The 17,860-nt window shown below is 61.2% G+C and overlaps 4 protein-coding genes across 11 annotated transcripts; all 4 read right to left on the bottom strand.

Annotated features, from left to right (window-relative positions):
* Nucleotides 1-274: 274 nt before the first annotated feature.
* LOC128083394 (sperm acrosome membrane-associated protein 6-like) lies at nucleotides 275-15,485 on the bottom strand. Of its 6 annotated transcripts, none has more exons than XM_052688568.1 (6): nucleotides 13,855-15,485; nucleotides 13,472-13,540; nucleotides 13,196-13,219; nucleotides 13,037-13,114; nucleotides 12,793-12,896; nucleotides 275-380 (listed from the first exon to the last, which is right to left on the bottom strand). In XM_052688568.1, the coding sequence occupies exons 1-6, from the start codon at nucleotides 13,892-13,894 to the stop codon at nucleotides 294-296; spliced, it is 402 nt and encodes a 133-aa protein (XP_052544528.1). In that variant the 5' UTR covers nucleotides 13,895-15,485; the 3' UTR covers nucleotides 275-293. The 6 variants fall into 6 exon arrangements, with proteins under 6 accessions (XP_052544528.1, XP_052544531.1, XP_052544527.1 ...); XM_052688571.1 differs by having other exon boundaries at nucleotides 12,793-12,891; XM_052688567.1 differs by lacking the exon at nucleotides 275-380 and adding an exon at nucleotides 8,254-8,359.
* Nucleotides 1,098-4,786, bottom strand: LOC128083387 (outer dense fiber protein 3-like). The gene is made up of 7 exons (XM_052688556.1): nucleotides 3,836-4,786; nucleotides 3,401-3,530; nucleotides 2,917-3,117; nucleotides 2,426-2,527; nucleotides 1,981-2,102; nucleotides 1,676-1,816; nucleotides 1,098-1,446 (listed from the first exon to the last, which is right to left on the bottom strand). The coding sequence occupies exons 1-7, from the start codon at nucleotides 4,316-4,318 to the stop codon at nucleotides 1,363-1,365; spliced, it is 1,263 nt and encodes a 420-aa protein (XP_052544516.1). The 5' UTR covers nucleotides 4,319-4,786; the 3' UTR covers nucleotides 1,098-1,362.
* On the bottom strand, nucleotides 9,080-12,275 carry LOC128083389 (outer dense fiber protein 3-like). The gene is made up of 7 exons (XM_052688558.1): nucleotides 11,793-12,275; nucleotides 11,358-11,487; nucleotides 10,874-11,074; nucleotides 10,383-10,484; nucleotides 9,938-10,059; nucleotides 9,631-9,771; nucleotides 9,080-9,401 (listed from the first exon to the last, which is right to left on the bottom strand). The coding sequence occupies exons 1-7, from the start codon at nucleotides 12,273-12,275 to the stop codon at nucleotides 9,318-9,320; spliced, it is 1,263 nt and encodes a 420-aa protein (XP_052544518.1). The 3' UTR covers nucleotides 9,080-9,317.
* A 259-nt stretch (nucleotides 15,486-15,744) lies between the features above and the next one.
* LOC128083386 (N-alpha-acetyltransferase 38, NatC auxiliary subunit-like) lies at nucleotides 15,745-17,858 on the bottom strand. 3 transcript variants are annotated; one of them, XM_052688555.1, is made up of 3 exons: nucleotides 17,760-17,858; nucleotides 16,923-17,088; nucleotides 15,745-16,725 (listed from the first exon to the last, which is right to left on the bottom strand). In XM_052688555.1, the coding sequence occupies exons 1-3, from the start codon at nucleotides 17,772-17,774 to the stop codon at nucleotides 16,616-16,618; spliced, it is 291 nt and encodes a 96-aa protein (XP_052544515.1). In that variant the 5' UTR covers nucleotides 17,775-17,858; the 3' UTR covers nucleotides 15,745-16,615. The 3 variants fall into 3 exon arrangements, with proteins under 3 accessions (XP_052544515.1, XP_052544514.1, XP_052544513.1); XM_052688554.1 differs by having other exon boundaries at nucleotides 16,923-17,133; nucleotides 17,760-17,789; XM_052688553.1 differs by lacking the exon at nucleotides 17,760-17,858 and having other exon boundaries at nucleotides 16,923-17,175.
* Nucleotides 17,859-17,860: the final 2 nt, after the last annotated feature.

The following is a 17,860-nucleotide window of genomic DNA, read 5'->3' as shown; positions in this document are numbered from 1 at the left end:
CAAGAAATCCTTTCTAACAACTGTGTAACGTTTCACCCCCTTCCTCCCCACCCCTCTTTTCCCTTCCGCTTACTTTTTCTCTTTTCTTCCTTTCTCTTCTCTCTTTCCTCACCACCACGAACGGTCACTTGCACATCAGTTTCAAGCAGCCTTGTTCTGGCTCCAAGCTTGCTGCCAGACGCATTTCTTGTGATGAGACTGACTTGTCTAGGAGATGAGTGACGGGTGTTGCCGTGGGGCAACCAACATCACTGTGTGGACAATTGTAGCTGTTTGCCTTTGCAAGAGAGTGCTCAGGACCGTTTGCTGGCGGAAGATCTAGCCTGTGACCAAGTGTCTCCAGCTTGCTGTGGGAGACTGGGGGATGATCCCACTGTACCCTGCAGGTACAAGGCGAGATACAAGTGGGCGCCTCCCTGCTCCCTCTTATCTGCTGGCAAGGCCCGGAAGATGGGAACCAAAGGAGTTCCTGCCGAGATCCAAAAGCCAGAAGCTGTCACTCCAAAAACAGCTGACTCAACCCCTCTGGACTCACAAATAAGGTGGTACTGCCACGTGGTCACCGTCGTCGTCGACAGAACAACAGTGCCCGACGACCCACCACCACTGAAGATCACGGACTGAACTATGAACCACGCTGGATCCACGGTGGTGACCATCGATCTCCCTCTTGCTTCCTGCAGAGACTCCTTGCTTCTCCTTTCCTATGTTTCCTATCGCCCTCCTTCTCTTCCCCATCCCCCTCATTCAAAATACTGTCTGTCCTCCCCTTCCCCACCTCCCTGATTAAGATCTCTAATAAACTGGTCGGACCAACATTTCTGCCGTTGTCCTGTAAGCCCCGGGCACCTCCCTAAAATCCTCCTGTCGGCGCTGGAAGGGATGCACTGCCCGCGGCCGGCCTCCCGTTGCCATTTGCTTCCTTTATTCTTTACTTCAGCACGTGGCAGACATCAGCACTGCAAACGGCTGATCAAGCAAGCATCGGCGGTCTCCAACGCACTGATGTTTGAAAGGCTTCGGGAAGCGCTGGCGCATTCCTGTGTGCAGCGGGGAGGAAAAAGGAGTAACAAGAAAGCACACATGTTGGTGTTGGGTTGGTTTTATTGATGACTCACTCCAATTGCTAACAGTTGTTCAAGTAAAATGGGCAAAAGCCCAAGTCCATAGATGGAAATTGCATCAAGTCCATAGATGGAAATGGCATCAAGTCCATAGATGGAAATGGCATCTAGTCCATAGATGGAAATGGAAGCAGTCCATAGATGGAAATGGAATCAAGTGGAAACCGGCAGTTGATTGGTGTCTTCCCGGCCCCTCCCATGCCAGGAAAGCAAAGGCGGCCTTCCAGACGTGGCTGATTTATTCCACAATCAGAGGGGTTGTGTAGAGGGAATGCCGGATTCCAAAAGTGGATGCAGGCGCCCGGGGCTTGATCAGCGTCACCTGGAAGGGCAAAAAGGAAAGGCAGATCAGCAAGGGCCCTTCTCTTCTCTGCTGCCCTCCCTTCCTCTGCTCGGAGGTGGCACGAGGGCAGGGAGCAGGCCTGCTCTCCGGCACTTGGTCCCTGCGGCCAGAAGCTCTTTGGCCGGAGGAAGCCTCAGGGCAAGGGGGAGAGGTGTGAAGGCTGTGCTTGTGAAACAGAGGGGACGAGCTGAGCAGCGAGCTGCCTTACCCGGCCTATGTTGTAGTCTGCGGGCCCGGGCTTCACTGCTTTGCCCTCTGCAGGTTTTGATCGGGCCGCCATGGTGTACGCGGGCGCCCTGGTCTTGTAGGCATCCACAGCTACCTTGGGAAACGCCGCGGGCCCCGGAGTCTGCAAGAGAGTCATGGGTGCACGGGGCTGGGATCACACGCAAGGCTCTCTTTCCCTGGAAGCCTGCGTTTAGCAAAGGTGCTTGGGGCTTGGAAGCCCCCTGGCACAGGGAGAGCAGCCCAGCTTCGGATGCTAACATGGAAAAGAGGAGCAGCAGAGCTCACCTTGGCAAGGTCTTCGTCAAAGCGGCCGCGCTGGCTCCTTCCCCTCATGGAGTAGCAGGGGCTGGCCGCCGTGTAGGCTGTATTGGGGCCCATCAGCTTGGGCAGCGTGTAGGTGCCCGGACCTGCAGGAGGAGCAGCAGAGAGCGTGTGCGTGAGGGGCTGGAGGAGACGGAAGCAGCAGAGAGGGGCAGCCCGCCCAGCCTGCTGGGGGGAGGGCTCGCCCCTCTGCCAGTTCCTGCCTCTACTCCGGCACTGGGCCAGTGCCGGCAGCTCCGAGCCCGAGCAGCCGGAGCCGCTGCGGGCCGAGAGGTGTTGGTCACGCCAGAAAGCTTGCGGCCCCAACGCCGCACAGGCTGCGCGGTCGGCCCGCTGCTGGTACTGATCAGCGGCCCGTCCCTGCAGGATGCTCAGGATGAAGGGTCTGCCTTTGCCGCGGTCAGCGTACCTGGAGGGCGGTCTGTGCGCAGGGGCTCCCGCCGGAAGGCCATGGACTGCACCGGTGGGCACTTGAAGACGTGCCTGTTGGCTGCCTCGGTGCGGTAGTCACCTGGGGCGGAGGAGAAGAGGAAGAAAGCCGTGAAGTGCTGGTCTCCTGCAGCCGCAGGGACAACGTCCCGAGGAAAGGGTCTTCTGAAGGGCTGCAGGATTGCCGGGGGGCGCAGGCAGCACGCGGGGACGCTTTTCCGTGCCCCGCCACTATGTCCTGCCTTGCTGTCCCTCCTGTCAGCCCCCGGCTCCCTGTTCTTTTCGGACGCGGGGTCCTTGTGCCCTCGGCCCGTGGTGCTGGGCAGCCGTCCTTCTCCAAGGGGAGAGCGTGTTTATCGCTGCTCACAGCGGTTTGTGCTCTCTCACAAAAGACCGACGGCTCCATCAGGGCGCGAGCTGACCCAGGGCAAACGCCGCGTGTGGGGGAAGCGCTGCAGAAGTGGTACTCACTGGGTCCGGGGGTGACGGTGGTCTTCGTCGTGGGGCGTCCACAAAGGTGGGCGCTCGGAGCCACGTGCTTCCCGTTCCTGGTGACGGCGGGCTGCACAAAGTAGCAGGGACCTGGCCCGCAGCTCTCGGCCGCAGGCGGCTTGGTCCCGCGAAACGTGTACGCGGGGGCACGGGCTTTGGTGGGGCTGTGGCCCACGAAACCTAGGAGGAAAAGCAGAAGAGTCAGTCCCTGAGCGCAAATGCCTGCGCCAGCGCCATGCAAAGCCGCCGGAAGGAGAGAGCGGAGCTTTGGCCAGCGCGCTGCCAGTGGCCAGCAGTTTCCAAAGGCCTGCCCGCACCACGCGCGCAGGCACTCCGCAGCGAGAGGCCCCAGAGCGCCGAGTCTGCGGGAGGCTCCGACGGCACGGGGAAAGGCTCGGGAGCTGCTCTGCCCCGCCACGGCCCCGACGCGCGTCCCCCTGCGCCCCGGCGATGGCCGCCGTACCTGTTGTCCCCGGGATGGAGTACTGGGGCCCGGGGCTGGGGAACTGGGCCGAGATGAGGCCGCGCGGGCGATGCGGTCTCCACGTCCCCACCCAGGCTCCGTCCATGCTGGCAGGCGCGTGCCTCCAAACCTACAGGCAAGAGCAGAGGAGTCAGTGCCGGGCTGCCCCGGCAGAGGCCGCGGGTGAGCTCCGCTTGCCGCCGCCCGCCGCTCGGAGCCCGGAGGGGCCGGCAGGAGCGGGCTGTCTCCTCCGCTCAGCCGCGAGCTGTCCGCCGCGTGCCTTGCGGCTCCCGGGCCAGAAGGGCCGGCAGCGATTTCTGCTGCTCACGGCGGTCCTGCCGCTCTCGTGCCGCACGCCCCTCGCGCGCGGCGGAGCTCAGCCCGCACCCCGCGGCCGGGCTCTGCGGCCCGAAGCGTGCCGGAGCTCTCCCTCACCTCTGTGAGCCTTGGAGGACGAGCGCGACGAGGCTGAGCTAGTCTGCTGCTGGGGCTGCTCTCGGGCACGGGGCACGGCGAGCGGCTGCGGGCAGCGCAGCTCACGAATGGGGCGCCTGGAGCCGGCGGCCAGCTGCCCTCGGGGAGGGCCCGGCGTCGCCATTGTGACGGCACGCGGGCTCCGGGGACGTCATCGGTGCTGGGACGTCTCCCGGCCGGCCCGGAGCCGCGCCCTCCACGCCTTTTCGGCCGCGCGCCCCAGCCCGGAAAAAGCTGGAGCGCACGCTGCCGACCCCTGCAGGTGGACCGAGCTCTCAGTGCCAGCCCCGTGCCGCCCGGGGCTCCTGGGGCTTCATCAGCGTCACCTGCAAGGGAGAGAATCCCAGCGGGGAAATGCACTGAAAGTCCCTTCCGCCTGGGAAGGTGCAGCCACCAGCTTGATGATTTGGTTGCCCTCTCTTTTAGCTTGTTCCAAAAATACATCTAAATGAAGTGCACGTGTTGTTGCCGTTCACTCTGTTCTAGAGCGCATCCGTGGCACCAGGCAATTCCTCTTCGCCCAGTCCGGCCCAGACAGGCCAGGACCAGATCATAGAATCACAGAACAGGCTGGGTTGAAAGGGACCACAATGACCATCTCGTTTCAACCCCCTGCTGTGTGCAGGTCGCCAACCAGCAGCCCAGGCTGCCCAGAGCCACGTCCAGCCTGGCCTTGAATGCCTGCAGGGATGGGGCATCCACAGCCTCCTTGGGCAGCCTGTTCCAGTGCCTCACCACCGTCAGAGTGAAAGACTTCCCCCTCACATCCAACCTAAGCCTCCCCGTTCCCCCTTCTCCTATCACTAGGAGACTTGTAGACAGACATTCCCCCTCCTGTTTATACACTGCCTTCGAGGATTGGAAGGCCACAGTGAGGTTTCCCCCGGAGCCTTCTCTTCTCCGAGCTAAACAAGCCCGGTTCCCTCAGCCCTTCTTCAAAGGAGAGCTGCTCCAGCCCTCTGATCCTATTAGCGGTCCTGCTCTGGACCCGTTCCGAGAGCTCTGCGTCTTCGTTGTGCTGGGGGCCCCAGGCCTGGGCGCAGCGCTGCAGATGGGGCCTCACAAGAGCCGAGCAGAGGAGGACGATCACCTCCCTCTCCCCGCTGGCCGCCCCTTTTTAATGCAGCCCAGAACACAGCTGGCCTTCCAGGCGGCGAGCGCGCACTGCTGGATCCCGCCGCACCCCCGCCTCACCCTGAAGAAGAATAGGATCCCCGATGGCAACACCGAGCTGTGCAGCCTTTCCCCAGAATTCCGAGGATGCTGCCACACCTCCTCAAATCCCTCCCAAAATGCCCAGGACCCCCCAAGCTTCGCCCCCTCTCCCCCCCAAAATCCCCAGGGGCCCATCCCCCCAACACTGCCCAAAGCCCTTCAGCTGGCCACAGAGTTTCCCAGGACCCCAAAGCTCACCCAGGGCGCCCAAGCTGCACCCGTCTCCCCAAGGCTTCCAGCGCGCTTCTTTTCCAGCTCCGCAGGGACGCCTCCCCTGCCCTGAGCCACGGGCAGTGCTGCGGGGGCATCCCCCCGTGCTGAACTGCAGTCCTGGTTCTGCACCGCAATAGAACCGTCACAGTCTGGTCCAGGCTTCAGAACAACCACCGTACTGTCCTCTTCTCAGGACAGGTGCGGAACAAACGCTCGCTGTGCCAAGCGCGATGGAGAAGCCAGGAGTGAGTCGTCTCGCTTCTCAGCTTCTCCCCCCGCCAGCAACGCCCCCCCGTTGCTATTGGAGTTGCTGTTACTGGAACAGTTGATCCGTTAGTAGAGAGTGCCCCAAAGGCTGCTTGCCTCCAAACGACGTATGATAGAAAGCTGCAGCCACACGGTGAATCACCGGTGATGGTGCCTGCTGATCCTGAGAGGATGCCTGCTTTACCCTGGGCGCTTCAGAACCACTGAAAGCCATAGGCACACAGCTGCAAGATGAGATACAGGCTACGTCTCAGGGAGAAAGAAGCCGGGCACTGTTAGAAGAGGCTGTAACCTCTAACCATCTGCAGTCGGGATACAAAGCACGGACGTGGGGGGAGGGAGGTTGCCCAAGAGTCAGTTGACCACGGGAGAAAATATGGTTTCTTCCAGCGGTTTCTTCCTCCAGGAAATTGGAGCCAAGGGAAGTGAGGCTTGCCGCGGCCAGCCTTGCCCCCAGGCCACCTAGCCCAAAGCTCAGTGGGACTGGGAGGGTCTCACTGTCAGTAAAAGCAGGGAGGCGAAATATCGATCATAAGCGTAATTGTCTCTGGACACTGGGCTGGCACAAGGCTGTTCCACGAGATCTGATGAACGGAGCAGCCACTGTCAGGTTAGAGGCATTCTTTGAGCGGTGGCCGGAACAGAAGCTCAGGAATCTGGAGGAAAGCAAAAGCCCAGGTGCGAGGGCCTCTCCCGAGGAACCCGAGCGGCTCTCCAAGCCATTAGAAAGCTGCTGTCTTCGTCCCTCCCAGGTGAGCGGGGGGCGGTGAGGGGTGGATGCATGAGAAAGCTCACAGCCAAGGGAAACAAAGAGATCCTCCATGTAACACCTTCCGTGCAAAGGCCTCACCACTCTTGCCACTTATCCCTGGGAGTCACGGTTCAGTGGCTGAGAAGCTAGGGAAAGCCTCTTATCTCCCTGGCCAGCCTGTGTCGATTGACCCGGCTAACCTGCGGCCAGTTTCCCTAACCCTAATGGAATCCCTGAACGAATGTGCTTGGAAGGCTAAAGACACCCCGAGAAAGGAATAGAAAAGCAACACTTGCTGGACTGTGCCCTCCTTTGTTAGCCGTATTAACAAAGCCCCAGAAGGGCGAGTCGGTGTCTTGTTGTATGTTACAGAAGATCCCCGTGGGACCTGGATTGGACACAGGAAGGCTGATAGCTGATTTTAACAGCTGTGGTTTGTGACAGAAGATGCGATCACGCTAGAATCCTGAATACACCTCTTGATGACACGTTCTGGTTGCAGCAGTGTTATGTTTTGCGTTGCTGTGGGTGTGGGTGGTGGTTGGTATCGGTCCTCGGACCTGTTAAACTTCACAACTGGCTTCAGGGTTCTTAGAGGTCATCCTAGCTTCCTGGTGCTCCCTGCACAGTGACAGCCTTTCTTTTGAGCCCTTCTTTCACCCCTTTTTATCAAACTGCTCATGACTGGCATGTAAGTCCTCCGCAGCCTTTCCAAATTCCTAACAAACTGGGAAACGAATCAGGGGACCCATCTAATATCTGTCAGACGTGGGCACAAAGGAAACGTGTCATAAAGCCTTTTGCACTGATGCTTTTCAGTGTCACACCAGTCCAGGAGCTCCATCCAAAACGTGGCTGTTGGAAAGCGCCTAAGCTTTGGTAGGAGACGTGTACGTCTCTGGGATTACTCCTCTTCGGTGCTTCCTCCTGTGGGCTATCCTGCACACGCTCTCCTGTGAAAGCCTCTGTAGACTGTAACAGTACTCGAACTTGCCAAGCTAGGATTTCTCTCTCCCAGCATTTGAATTGCTTTGGGAATGCTCAAGTGGACAGTTCTCATGGCACGAAATCATCTTAGAGAACACTCCATGGCAAGTCCACATACTGTCAGATTGGACTAGGTACGCTTTTGGTGAATTAACTGAAGCGTGCTGTTGCACGGCTCCTGAGAAACACCACAGCTCTGCTGAAGGATTCCCACCTGGATCCTGGCTTCCGCTGGGAGTTCCTGGCTGCTGGGGAAAGCAGCTGAGCCAAACAGCTCTGTTTGTTTTGCTTACTGATTTGTCATTACTGGTTCTTGTGCAATGCATGGCTGTTGCCAAATGTATGGTTGTCCCTTTTCACTTTCTACCTTTTCTTCATTGCGTAACATTGGTGCCATCACTGCTGAGGAGTCACCGGGTGGTGTCTGTGGCAAACTGGATGGCTCTAATTGTTGCCTACAAATTGGATGACAATGAAGAGGTTGCTAAACAAATTGCCCGTGGGTGAAACGCCTCCTATTCTGTGTGCCGTTGCCACTCTCGTGTTTGTTCCTTGCGTGGTTCCATGGCGGATTCAACTTACACAAGGACTTGTATCCTCCATGTGCTTTGTAACCACTTCAACTGATGATGAACAAGCCCAGCGCATCAGGGCGACCTTTGTAACCAAGCCCAAGAAATCCTTTCTAACAACTGTGTAACGTTTCACCCCCTTCCTCCCCACCCCTCTTTTCCCTTCCGCTTACTTTTTCTCTTTTCTTCCTTTCTCTTCTCTCTTTCCTCACCACCACGAACGGTCACTTGCACTTCGGTTTCAAGCAGCCTTGTTCTGGCTCCAAGCTTGCTGCCAGACGCATTTCTTGTGATGAGACTGACTTGTCTAGGAGATGAGTGACGGGTGTTGCCGTGGGGCAACCAACATCACTGTGTGGACAATTGTAGCTGTTTGCCTTTGCAAGAGAGTGCTCAGGACCGTTTGCTGGCAGAAGATCTAGCCTGTGACCAAGTGACTCCAGCTTGCTGTGGGAGACTGGGGGATGATCCCACTGTACCCTGCAGGTACAAGGCGAGATACAAGTGGGCGCCTCCCTGCTCCCTCTTATCTGCTGGCAAGGCCCGGAAGATGGGAACCAAAGGAGTTCCTGCCGAGATCCAAAAGCCAGAAGCTGTCACTCCAAAAACAGCTGACTCAACCCCTCTGGACTCACAAATAAGGTGGTACTGCCACGTGGTCACCGTCGTCGTCGACAGAACAACAGTGCCCGACGACCCACCACCACTGAAGATCACGGACTGAACTATGAACCACGCTGGATCCACGGTGGTGACCATCGATCTCCCTCTTGCTTCCTGCAGAGACTCCTTGCTTCTCCTTTCCTATGTTTCCTATCGCCCTCCTTCTCTTCCCCATCCCCCTCATTCAAAATACTGTCTGTCCTCCCCTTCCCCACCTCCCTGATTAAGATCTCTAATAAACTGGTCGGACCAACATTTCTGCCGTTGTCCTGTAAGCCCCGGGCACCTCCCTAAAATCCTCCTGTCGGCGCTGGAAGGGATGCACTGCCCGCGGCCAGCCTCCCTTTGCTATTTGCTTCCTTTATTCTTTACTTCAGCACGTGGCAGACATCAGCACTGCAAACGGCTGATCAAGCAAGCATCGGCGGTCTCCAACGCACTGATGTTTGAAAGGCTTCGGGAAGCGCTGGCGCATTCCTGTGTGCAGCGGGGAGGAAAAAGGAGTAACAAGAAAGCACACATGTTGGTGTTGGGTTGGTTTTATTGATGACTCACTCCAATTGCTAACAATTGTTCAAGTAAAATGGGCAAAAGCCCAAGTCCATAGATGGAAATGGCATCAAGTCCATAGATGGAAATGGCATCAAGTCCATAGATGGAAATGGAAGCAGTCCATAGATGGAAATGGAATCAAGTGGAAACCGGCAGTTGATTGGTGTCTTCCCGGCCCCTCCCATGCCAGGAAAGCAAAGGCGGCCTTCCAGACGTGGCTGATTTATTCCACAATCAGAGGGGTTGTGTAGAGGGAATGCCGGATTCCAAAAGTGGATGCAGGCGCCCGGGGCTTGATCAGCGTCACCTGGAAGGGCAAAAAGGAAAGGCAGATCAGCAAGGGCCCTTCTCTTCTCTGCTGCCCTCCCTTCCTCTGCTCGGAGGTGGCACGAGGGCAGGGAGCAGGCCTGCTCTCCGGCACTTGGTCCCTGCGGCCAGAAGCTCTTTGGCCGGAGGAAGCCTCAGGGCAAGGGGGAGAGGTGTGAAGGCTGTGCTTGTGAAACAGAGGGGACGAGCTGAGCAGCGAGCTGCCTTACCCGGCCTATGTTGTAGTCTGCGGGCCCGGGCTTCACTGCTTTGCCCTCTGCAGGTTTTGATCGGGCCGCCATGGTGTACGCGGGCGCCCTGGTCTTGTAGGCATCCACAGCTACCTTGGGAAACGCCGCGGGCCCCGGAGTCTGCAAGAGAGTCATGGGTGCACGGGGCTGGGATCACACGCAAGGCTCTCTCTTTCCCTGGAAGCCTGCGTTTAGCAAAGGTGCTTGGGGCTTGGAAGCCCCCTGGCACAGGGAGAGCAGCCCAGCTTCGGATGCTAACATGGAAAAGAGGAGCAGCAGAGCTCACCTTGGCAAGGTCTTCGTCAAAGCGGCCGCGCTGGCTCCTTCCCCTCATGGAGTAGCAGGGGCTGGCCGCCGTGTAGGCTGTATTGGGGCCCATCAGCTTGGGCAGCGTGTAGGTGCCCGGACCTGCAGGAGGAGCAGCAGAGAGCGTGTGCGTGAGGGGCTGGAGGAGACGGAAGCAGCAGAGAGGGGCAGCCCGCCCAGCCTGCTGGGGGGAGGGCTCGCCCCTCTGCCAGTTCCTGCCTCTACTCCGGCACTGGGCCAGTGCCGGCAGCTCCGAGCCCGAGCAGCCGGAGCCGCTGCGGGCCGAGAGGTGTTGGTCACGCCAGAAAGCTTGCGGCCCCAACGCCGCACAGGCTGCGCGGTCGGCCCGCTGCTGGTACTGATCAGCGGCCCGTCCCTGCAGGATGCTCAGGATGAAGGGTCTGCCTTTGCCGCGGTCAGCGTACCTGGAGGGCGGTCTGTGCGCAGGGGCTCCCGCCGGAAGGCCATGGACTGCACCGGTGGGCACTTGAAGACGTGCCTGTTGGCTGCCTCGGTGCGGTAGTCACCTGGGGCGGAGGAGAAGAGGAAGAAAGCCGTGAAGTGCTGGTCTCCTGCAGCCGCAGGGACAACGTCCCGAGGAAAGGGTCTTCTGAAGGGCTGCAGGATTGCCGGGGGGCGCAGGCAGCACGCGGGGACGCTTTTCCGTGCCCCGCCACTATGTCCTGCCTTGCTGTCCCTCCTGTCAGCCCCCGGCTCCCTGTTCTTTTCGGACGCGGGGTCCTTGTGCCCTCGGCCCGTGGTGCTGGGCAGCCGTCCTTCTCCAAGGGGAGAGCGTGTTTATCGCTGCTCACAGCGGTTTGTGCTCTCTCACAAAAGACCGACGGCTCCATCAGGGCGCGAGCTGACCCAGGGCAAACGCCGCGTGTGGGGGAAGCGCTGCAGAAGTGGTACTCACTGGGTCCGGGGGTGACGGTGGTCTTCGTCGTGGGGCGTCCACAAAGGTGGGCGCTCGGAGCCACGTGCTTCCCGTTCCTGGTGACGGCGGGCTGCACAAAGTAGCAGGGACCTGGCCCGCAGCTCTCGGCCGCAGGCGGCTTGGTCCCGCGAAACGTGTACGCGGGGGCACGGGCTTTGGTGGGGCTGTGGCCCACGAAACCTAGGAGGAAAAGCAGAAGAGTCAGTCCCTGAGCGCAAATGCCTGCGCCAGCGCCATGCAAAGCCGCCGGAAGGAGAGAGCGGAGCTTTGGCCAGCGCGCTGCCAGTGGCCAGCAGTTTCCAAAGGCCTGCCCGCACCACGCGCGCAGGCACTCCGCAGCGAGAGGCCCCAGAGCGCCGAGTCTGCGGGAGGCTCCGACGGCACGGGGAAAGGCTCGGGAGCTGCTCTGCCCCGCCACGGCCCCGACGCGCGTCCCCCTGCGCCCCGGCGATGGCCGCCGTACCTGTTGTCCCCGGGATGGAGTACTGGGGCCCGGGGCTGGGGAACTGGGCCGAGATGAGGCCGCGCGGGCGATGCGGTCTCCACGTCCCCACCCAGGCTCCGTCCATGCTGGCAGGCGCGTGCCTCCAAACCTACAGGCAAGAGCAGAGGAGTCAGTGCCGGGCTGCCCCGGCAGAGGCCGCGGGTGAGCTCCGCTTGCCGCCGCCCGCCGCTCGGAGCCCGGAGGGGCCGGCAGGAGCGGGCTGTCTCCTCCGCTCAGCCGCGAGCTGTCCGCCGCGTGCCTTGCGGCTCCCGGGCCAGAAGGGCCGGCAGCGATTTCTGCTGCTCACGGCGGTCCTGCCGCTCTCGTGCCGCACGCCCCTCGCGCGCGGCGGAGCTCAGCCCGCACCCCGCGGCCGGGCTCTGCGGCCCGAAGCGTGCCGGAGCTCTCCCTCACCTCTGTGAGCCTTGGAGGACGAGCGCGACGAGGCTGAGCTAGTCTGCTGCTGGGGCTGCTCTCGGGCACGGGGCACGGCGAGCGGCTGCGGGCAGCGCAGCTCACGAATGGGGCGCCTGGAGCCGGCGGCCAGCTGCCCTCGGGGAGGGCCCGGCGTCGCCATTGTGACGGCACGCGGGCTCCGGGGACGTCATCGGTGCTGGGACGTCTCCCGGCCGGCCCGGAGCCGCGCCCTCCACGCCTTTTCGGCCGCGCGCCCCAGCCCGGAAAAAGCTGGAGCGCACGCTGCCGACCCCTGCAGGTGGACCGAGCTCTCAGTGCCAGCCCCGTGCCGCCCGGGGCTCCTGGGGCTTCATCAGCGTCACCTGCAAGGGAGAGAATCCCAGCGGGGAAATGCACTGAAAGTCCCTTCCGCCTGGGAAGGTGCAGCCACCAGCTTGATGATTTGGTTGCCCTCTCTTTTAGCTTGTTCCAAAAATACATCTAAATGAAGTGCACGTGTTGTTGCCGTTCACTCTTTTCTGGGCGTTTGCAGAATCACAGTGGTGGGATCCATCCAGTGCAGCTCCTCAAACAGCGCCAGGTCCTGCGTGCGTATCTGGGGCGTGGGGAACCCGGCCCATGGAGGCGTGCACGCAAAGGCACCCGTGTCACACGCGTGCTCCTCGTGTCCCCACGTGCTCCTCGTGTCCCCACGTGCTCCTCGTGTCCCCACGTGCTCCTCGTGTCCCACACTCCTGCGCGCGCATCGCACCTCACGTCCCACGCGCGCTGCTCGCGTGCCAACACGCGCACGGGTCGCTTCTTCACAGAAGCGCACCAGAAGCCGCACGCGCGGTGAGCAGCTCGTGCTCGCGCTCACCCTTCGTGCGGGTGCTCAGCTGGTCCGGCCCCGCGCATTCATCTCATCACAAGCAGCGCCCCCCGCAGCCGGCAGCGCCGTGCCCCCCGCCCGGGCCCCTCCTGGCGCCTGCGCGCACTGCCCGCGCCTGCTGCTTACGTCCTTGGCAAACATCCACGTAACCTGCAGCTCCGGCGGGACGGCGAAGGGCACGTCGCAGTGCAGCGTGATGGCTTCGTCCTCGTGGACCCACAAGTCCTGAACTGGGAGCACTGCCAGCTGAGCTCACCTGCGCTCATGCACCTGCAGGAGCCGCCGCGCCGCTGCGCGACCGCCGGTGCTCGCGGCGGGCGTGGGCAGACACGCCGCCTGGGTAGCGACGTCCCGGTCCCCTGCCCCCTACCTGGGCAGTCCACAGGGAACTGGCAGTCCACGAGGCGGCAGGTTGAGCACTGGAAGATGCGCGCGGCCGGCTGGTGCCCTGGGAAGGAGGTGGTGGGAGCGTCAGGGGGTAGGGGGGGAATCTGGGGACGGGGGGATGGCAAAACACGAGAGAACTCACCGCAGGGGGGGATGCAGGCAGGAGCTGGTTGGGGGAAGGAAGCATCGTTAAACTGGGGATCGCGAGGGGTCCTCATCCCTGTGACGAGCTGTAAGGGCTCAGCCCCTGTCCAGCCCTGGAATGGAGTCCCTGGGGGTGCCTCCAGGGAAGGGATGCCCAGGGTGGAGACCTAGAGGGGTGTCTGTGTGCCCCATGTGGGGAAGCTGGGGGGTGGAGTCCCACGGTTCGCATGGGGGGGGGGGGAGTCCTGGATGGGGGTCCCTGCTGGCCCCATACCTTGCTCCAACTGGCTCAGCTTCACCCAAATCATTTGGATGGCTTCCCGCAGAGACACCTCAAAAGGCTCTGGAGGCTCACAGATGTCCATGTCAGACAGTGCTCCCACCCCCAAATCTTCCAGTGTCAAGACTCGTGTCCCCACTCATCCCACACATTCCCCGTGCAACTCTCCTGGATCCCAGACTTTCATATGCCCCTGAATATCCCCCAAAGCACCAGATTCTCCATACCCTGAAACCCGTCTACCCTCAGGATTCCCCAAATATGCCTTTACACCACGCCTGAAATCCATACATCCTATATTCCATGGATCCCCATCCAAGTCCTCTGAGCCCCGTCCCCTGTGCCCCAAATCTCCCATACATCTCATCCCTGCTCACTCTTGTCCTTCTGCTTCTCCAGTAAATGCAAGGCATCCATGACGATCTTCCGCAGTGCTTCGCTCTGCGCTGCTCCTGGGACCACAACAAGGGCACTGGGACCATCACACGGTCAGGACTGGAGGGCTCAGGGCTGGAGGGTTCCAGTAAGAACTGGAGGAGGGCTCAGGGCTGATTCCCAGAGTCCAGGTCAGGGCAAAGGGGTTCTGGGAATGGCCAGGCATCCCTGAAGACCCCCCAAGATCTTGGGAAGCTCTGGGAGTTGCTGGAAGTCCACACTGTACCCCTGCCCAGGGCTGGGATCCATCCAGTGTTCCATGCAAGTCTGGCGTTCCCAGAGATCCCCGGGATCCATATCAGAGTTGGGAGAGTGCCAGATGGGTCTGAGGGGTGCCTGGGGGAGTCCACCTCAAGACTGGGGAGACCGTGGCATGCTTGAGGGCCCCCAGAATGCTCGTCTGAGTGTCCCGTTGAGATGGTGGCCCCTAGGGTGCCAGTCAGGACGGGGGCAGAGGGTCCCATTGGGGTGGGCATCCCTGGGGTCCCACCACCCACCCACAGTGACGGGGGCAAGTGGCACAGCAGCCTCTGCGAGGGCCTCCAGGCAGTGCTGGTGCTGGGAGTCCTGAGAGCTCCTGGCCATCTCACGGCAGAGCCGGGCCCACTGAACGGGGGGCCCAAAGCAGAGCAGGCAGGGGCGCAGCCCCGGAAGCCAGGGCACCAGGAGCAGCAGGAGGGGCAGCCACCGCCGCTCCATGGTCTCAGAGCACAGCACGGCCTGCCTGGGTGCCCAGGCAACGGGGGTTCCGAGGTGGGGCCCAGGTGCCCGGGTCACCTCCCGTGGGGATGGAGACACTCTGACATGTGGCTTTTGGAAATGGAGGAGCTCTCGCTTCCTCATTTTCATCTCCTCACGTTCTTTGCCTTCAGTCCCCACCGATATCACTGATATCTCCAAACACCCTCTTTCTTGACACTTAATTACTGCCACCCACCTCCCCCCATTCCCTACAAGCTTATTCCTTGCGCACCCTCAGCCCAGGCTCTTGGATCTCCACATCCCAGCTGGTGAAATCCACACAAGATTCACTTTTGGTTTGGTGCCCAACTGTATGCAAGGTACCTACATAACTTCTGAAGTGCTCGGTCTCTGGAATGGTAGGAATTGCTTTGTGTTTGGAGGCAGCGCTCATTGCGCAGCGTTGGAACACTCCTGGAACTGAGCTGCTCACGTTCCACATTTTGTGCTGAAGCACAAATCCCAGAGACTGCAACACAGAGGAATGTTCCATCCCGAGGGACAGAACAGCAACCCCGGTTTTCATAGGAATGCGTAACACTGAAACCTGAAAACAACCTACAAACAGGTGGGCATGGAAACCCACTAATGGAAAACAGTAATGGAGAGAGAGGGAACACAGACAAGCCCCGGAAACAGTGGGAAAATGTGGAGCAGCCACTTCCCAACACTGTTGTTGAGATGCTTTAACATGGCAGGTGCAATCCGCGGGCCCTGGCAGGGGTCACTGGCGCAACCCTGTGTTTGTGGTTGTGTCTTTAAACATGGGCTCACGTTAGCAGTCTCTTCACCAGATCAGCATCAGATTCCTCAGCCACGTGTTTGCTCTCAACTGACCAGCAGCGTCACCCTGCGCACACGCGCTCAGTCCTTCTGGCTGCTGGCCACGCATGTGGGACTTGGACAGAGCCGGATTCTCATGTTCTGACTGGAGTCTGGCGTGCTCTTCCTACCAGCAGGTCACAGCCGTTCCTGTGGTTCACACGTTACCATCTGCTGGAAAATATTCCGTACTTGTCTGCTTACTGCTGGCCCAGTTTGACCTGCTCCAGAACTCAGGATTCAGTCAAATATTTGAACGAAGCGCGAAATAAAGTGATAAATAAGTTGCTTTACCTCTTCATAAGCATGCAGACTTTCTGCTGTTAACAGAAATCGGTCTTCAACCCTTCCCACTCATCGCAGAAGCTCTTGATGCCCCCACGACACAGGGAGGCTCTGGGGTGCGTTCTGCCCCCGTCCTCACCCACAAAGCATTAAGAGGGACCTTGGAGGCGGGGGGAGCTTTGACAGACCTTTCTCAGATTTCAACCAGAAACTATCCCGGAGGGGCATTTTGGGGATCTTTATTTTGTAAATGATCATTTCTGCATCTTTTTCTAACCCTTACACGAAGTGCTGTGGGGGCTGCCTTGTTGTGGGGGGAGGGCGGCCCTGGGGTTCCTGACTTCCGCTGCAGGTCCCTGGGTGCACCAGTTGTCGGAGGCTGCGTCTCAGCATCACCGCAACCCGGGGGGATGGCGCCATCAGCGGCCCCCTCCCACCCCTCCCTGCCATGGCGCTGAACCCTGTGGCCGCCCCAGACCCTCTGCGCACCCCCCCTTGTTCCTGTTCCTCCCTGACCCCCCTCGGCCGCGGTGTTTTATCGCAGTTAGGAGGGACCAGGACTGCCGCGTGTTCCCTCTCGCCCACTGAAACATTTTGCACCCGAGATTAAATTAACCTGCACAGCTCTGTTTCAGGCTGAAAACGGAGTGTTTGGAGGAGGAAGGGGCATCTGCGTCCTGCTTTGCAGGGGACTGGAATGACGGCATCACGTGCTGACACGTGATCACCACGGGAGCTCTACTGGGGCTGCAGGGACCGCAGTCCCGGCGGTCATTTTGCATGGCAGGCGTCCATCACCCGTTGGGGCACATGAGAGGTTCACAACACTCAGGGCTCCGTCCCACGGTGGGGCCGTCAGGAGCACAGGGCGGCGGCGGCGTCGCGCTCCACCTCGATGGACACGATGTGGTGCCCAGGCACCATGGCCAGGCCCAGCACACGCGGCTCGCTGCCCGGGAACGCATCTGCAGGGGACAGCAGCACCGTGTCAGCCTCACCGCCACGTCCCCATCCCCACGATTCCCCGTGGTCCCGCTCCCATCACCCCCGGTACCCCAACCGCCCTCCCCATCGCTGCCTCCACTTCATCGCTCCCCTCACCCCCATCCGACCCCGAGTCCCCACTGCCCCTGCGGCCCCATTTCCCGCCGTGGCCCCGTACCCGCAGCCTTGAGGAACTCCTGCGCGGAGCCGAGGATGATGTTGGCGTCGCGGTCCGTGCAGAGGAAGGCTCCCACCAGCGTGCGCCCGTCCGACATGCGCACCCGCAGGCTGCGGTTCAGCAGCGCCGCCAGGCGCCGGGCGCGGGGCTGCGGCCCTCCGGGAGGCTGCACGGGGGAAGCCGGGTCGGACACGGTCCTCCTATAGAACCTCTGCAGCACCCATAACCCCCCAGGCATCCCATGAGCACCCGCACAACCCCACCGCGCCCCTGCGGCTCCCAGGACCGCCTGCTGAACCCCGCGCCCTCTCCGTGCCTCGCCGGTCCCCTGCAGCACTGCCACAGCCACGCCCGCGGCTCCCAGCAGCGCCCGCACCGCTGCCGCAGCACCCCTCCATCTCTGCACCTCGCACGCAGGGCCCCTGTTCCCACTCCGTCGCTCCCAGGACCTCAAAGCACACCTACGCTTCCCAGCACCCCACAGCGCAACCCAGACGCTCACCCGGAGGATCGCTTACCGCAGCTCCCAGAGCGCCCGCCGAGCAGCCCGCAGCTCTCGGCACTGCCTGCTGGACCCGCACAGCTTACGGGATCGCCTACGGGACCCCGCAGCCCCCATACAGCTCCCAGGACCCCAGCAGCTCCCATACCGCTTCCGCCTCTACAGCTCCGCTACCCCTCGGACCGCCCCGTGCCCGCCCGCACCCGCCTGCGGCCCCCTCGCAGCTCCTACAGCCCTCCTGCGGCCACTTCCTAGAGCCCCGCGGAACTTACAGACCTACAGCCTCCAGCGCCCCCATCCCGCCCCACAACACCCCGAACGGCCGCCCCGCTCACCGCCGGCTCCGCCATAGAACCGCACCGCTCCCCGGCAGCCCCCGCGCGGCGGCGGAAGGACCGCGCTTCCCGGCATGCCCCGCGGCGCCGCCGGGGGAAGG

Source organism: Tympanuchus pallidicinctus, unplaced genomic scaffold, assembly GCF_026119805.1.
Source record: "Tympanuchus pallidicinctus isolate F22 unplaced genomic scaffold, pur_lepc_1.0 scaffold24, whole genome shotgun sequence".
NCBI classification, from domain to species: domain Eukaryota; kingdom Metazoa; phylum Chordata; class Aves; order Galliformes; family Phasianidae; genus Tympanuchus; species Tympanuchus pallidicinctus.
This window is presented reverse-complemented; position numbering and strand designations above follow the sequence as displayed.

Coding starts and splice junctions, on each gene's coding strand:
- LOC128083387 (XM_052688556.1), bottom strand. CDS start 4,318: ATGTATTTTTGGAACAAGCTAAAAGAGAGGGCAACCAAATCATCAAGC. Junction 2,528..2,916: donor CACCGTCACCCCCGGACCCA/GTGAGTACCACT, acceptor CCTCCGCCCCAG/GTGACTACCGCACCGAGGCA. Junction 1,817..1,980: donor TTGACGAAGACCTTGCCAAG/GTGAGCTCTGCT, acceptor ACTCTCTTGCAG/ACTCCGGGGCCCGCGGCGTT.
- LOC128083389 (XM_052688558.1), bottom strand. CDS start 12,275: ATGTATTTTTGGAACAAGCTAAAAGAGAGGGCAACCAAATCATCAAGC. Junction 11,075..11,357: donor CTCCATCCCGGGGACAACAG/GTACGGCGGCCA, acceptor TTTTCCTCCTAG/GTTTCGTGGGCCACAGCCCC. Junction 9,402..9,630: donor CAGACTACAACATAGGCCGG/GTAAGGCAGCTC, acceptor TTGCCCTTCCAG/GTGACGCTGATCAAGCCCCG.
- LOC128083394 (XM_052688568.1), bottom strand. CDS start 13,894: ATGGATGCCTTGCATTTACTGGAGAAGCAGAAGGACAAGA. Junction 13,115..13,195: donor TGCCTGCATCCCCCCCTGCG/GTGAGTTCTCTC, acceptor CCTCCTTCCCAG/GGCACCAGCCGGCCGCGCGC. Junction 12,897..13,036: donor GTTCCCTGTGGACTGCCCAG/GTAGGGGGCAGG, acceptor CAGTGCTCCCAG/TTCAGGACTTGTGGGTCCAC.
- LOC128083386 (XM_052688553.1), bottom strand. CDS start 17,160: ATGCCTGGGGGGTTATGGGTGCTGCAGAGGTTCTATAGGAGGACCGTG. Junction 16,726..16,922: donor GGAGTTCCTCAAGGCTGCGG/GTACGGGGCCAC, acceptor TGTCCCCTGCAG/ATGCGTTCCCGGGCAGCGAG.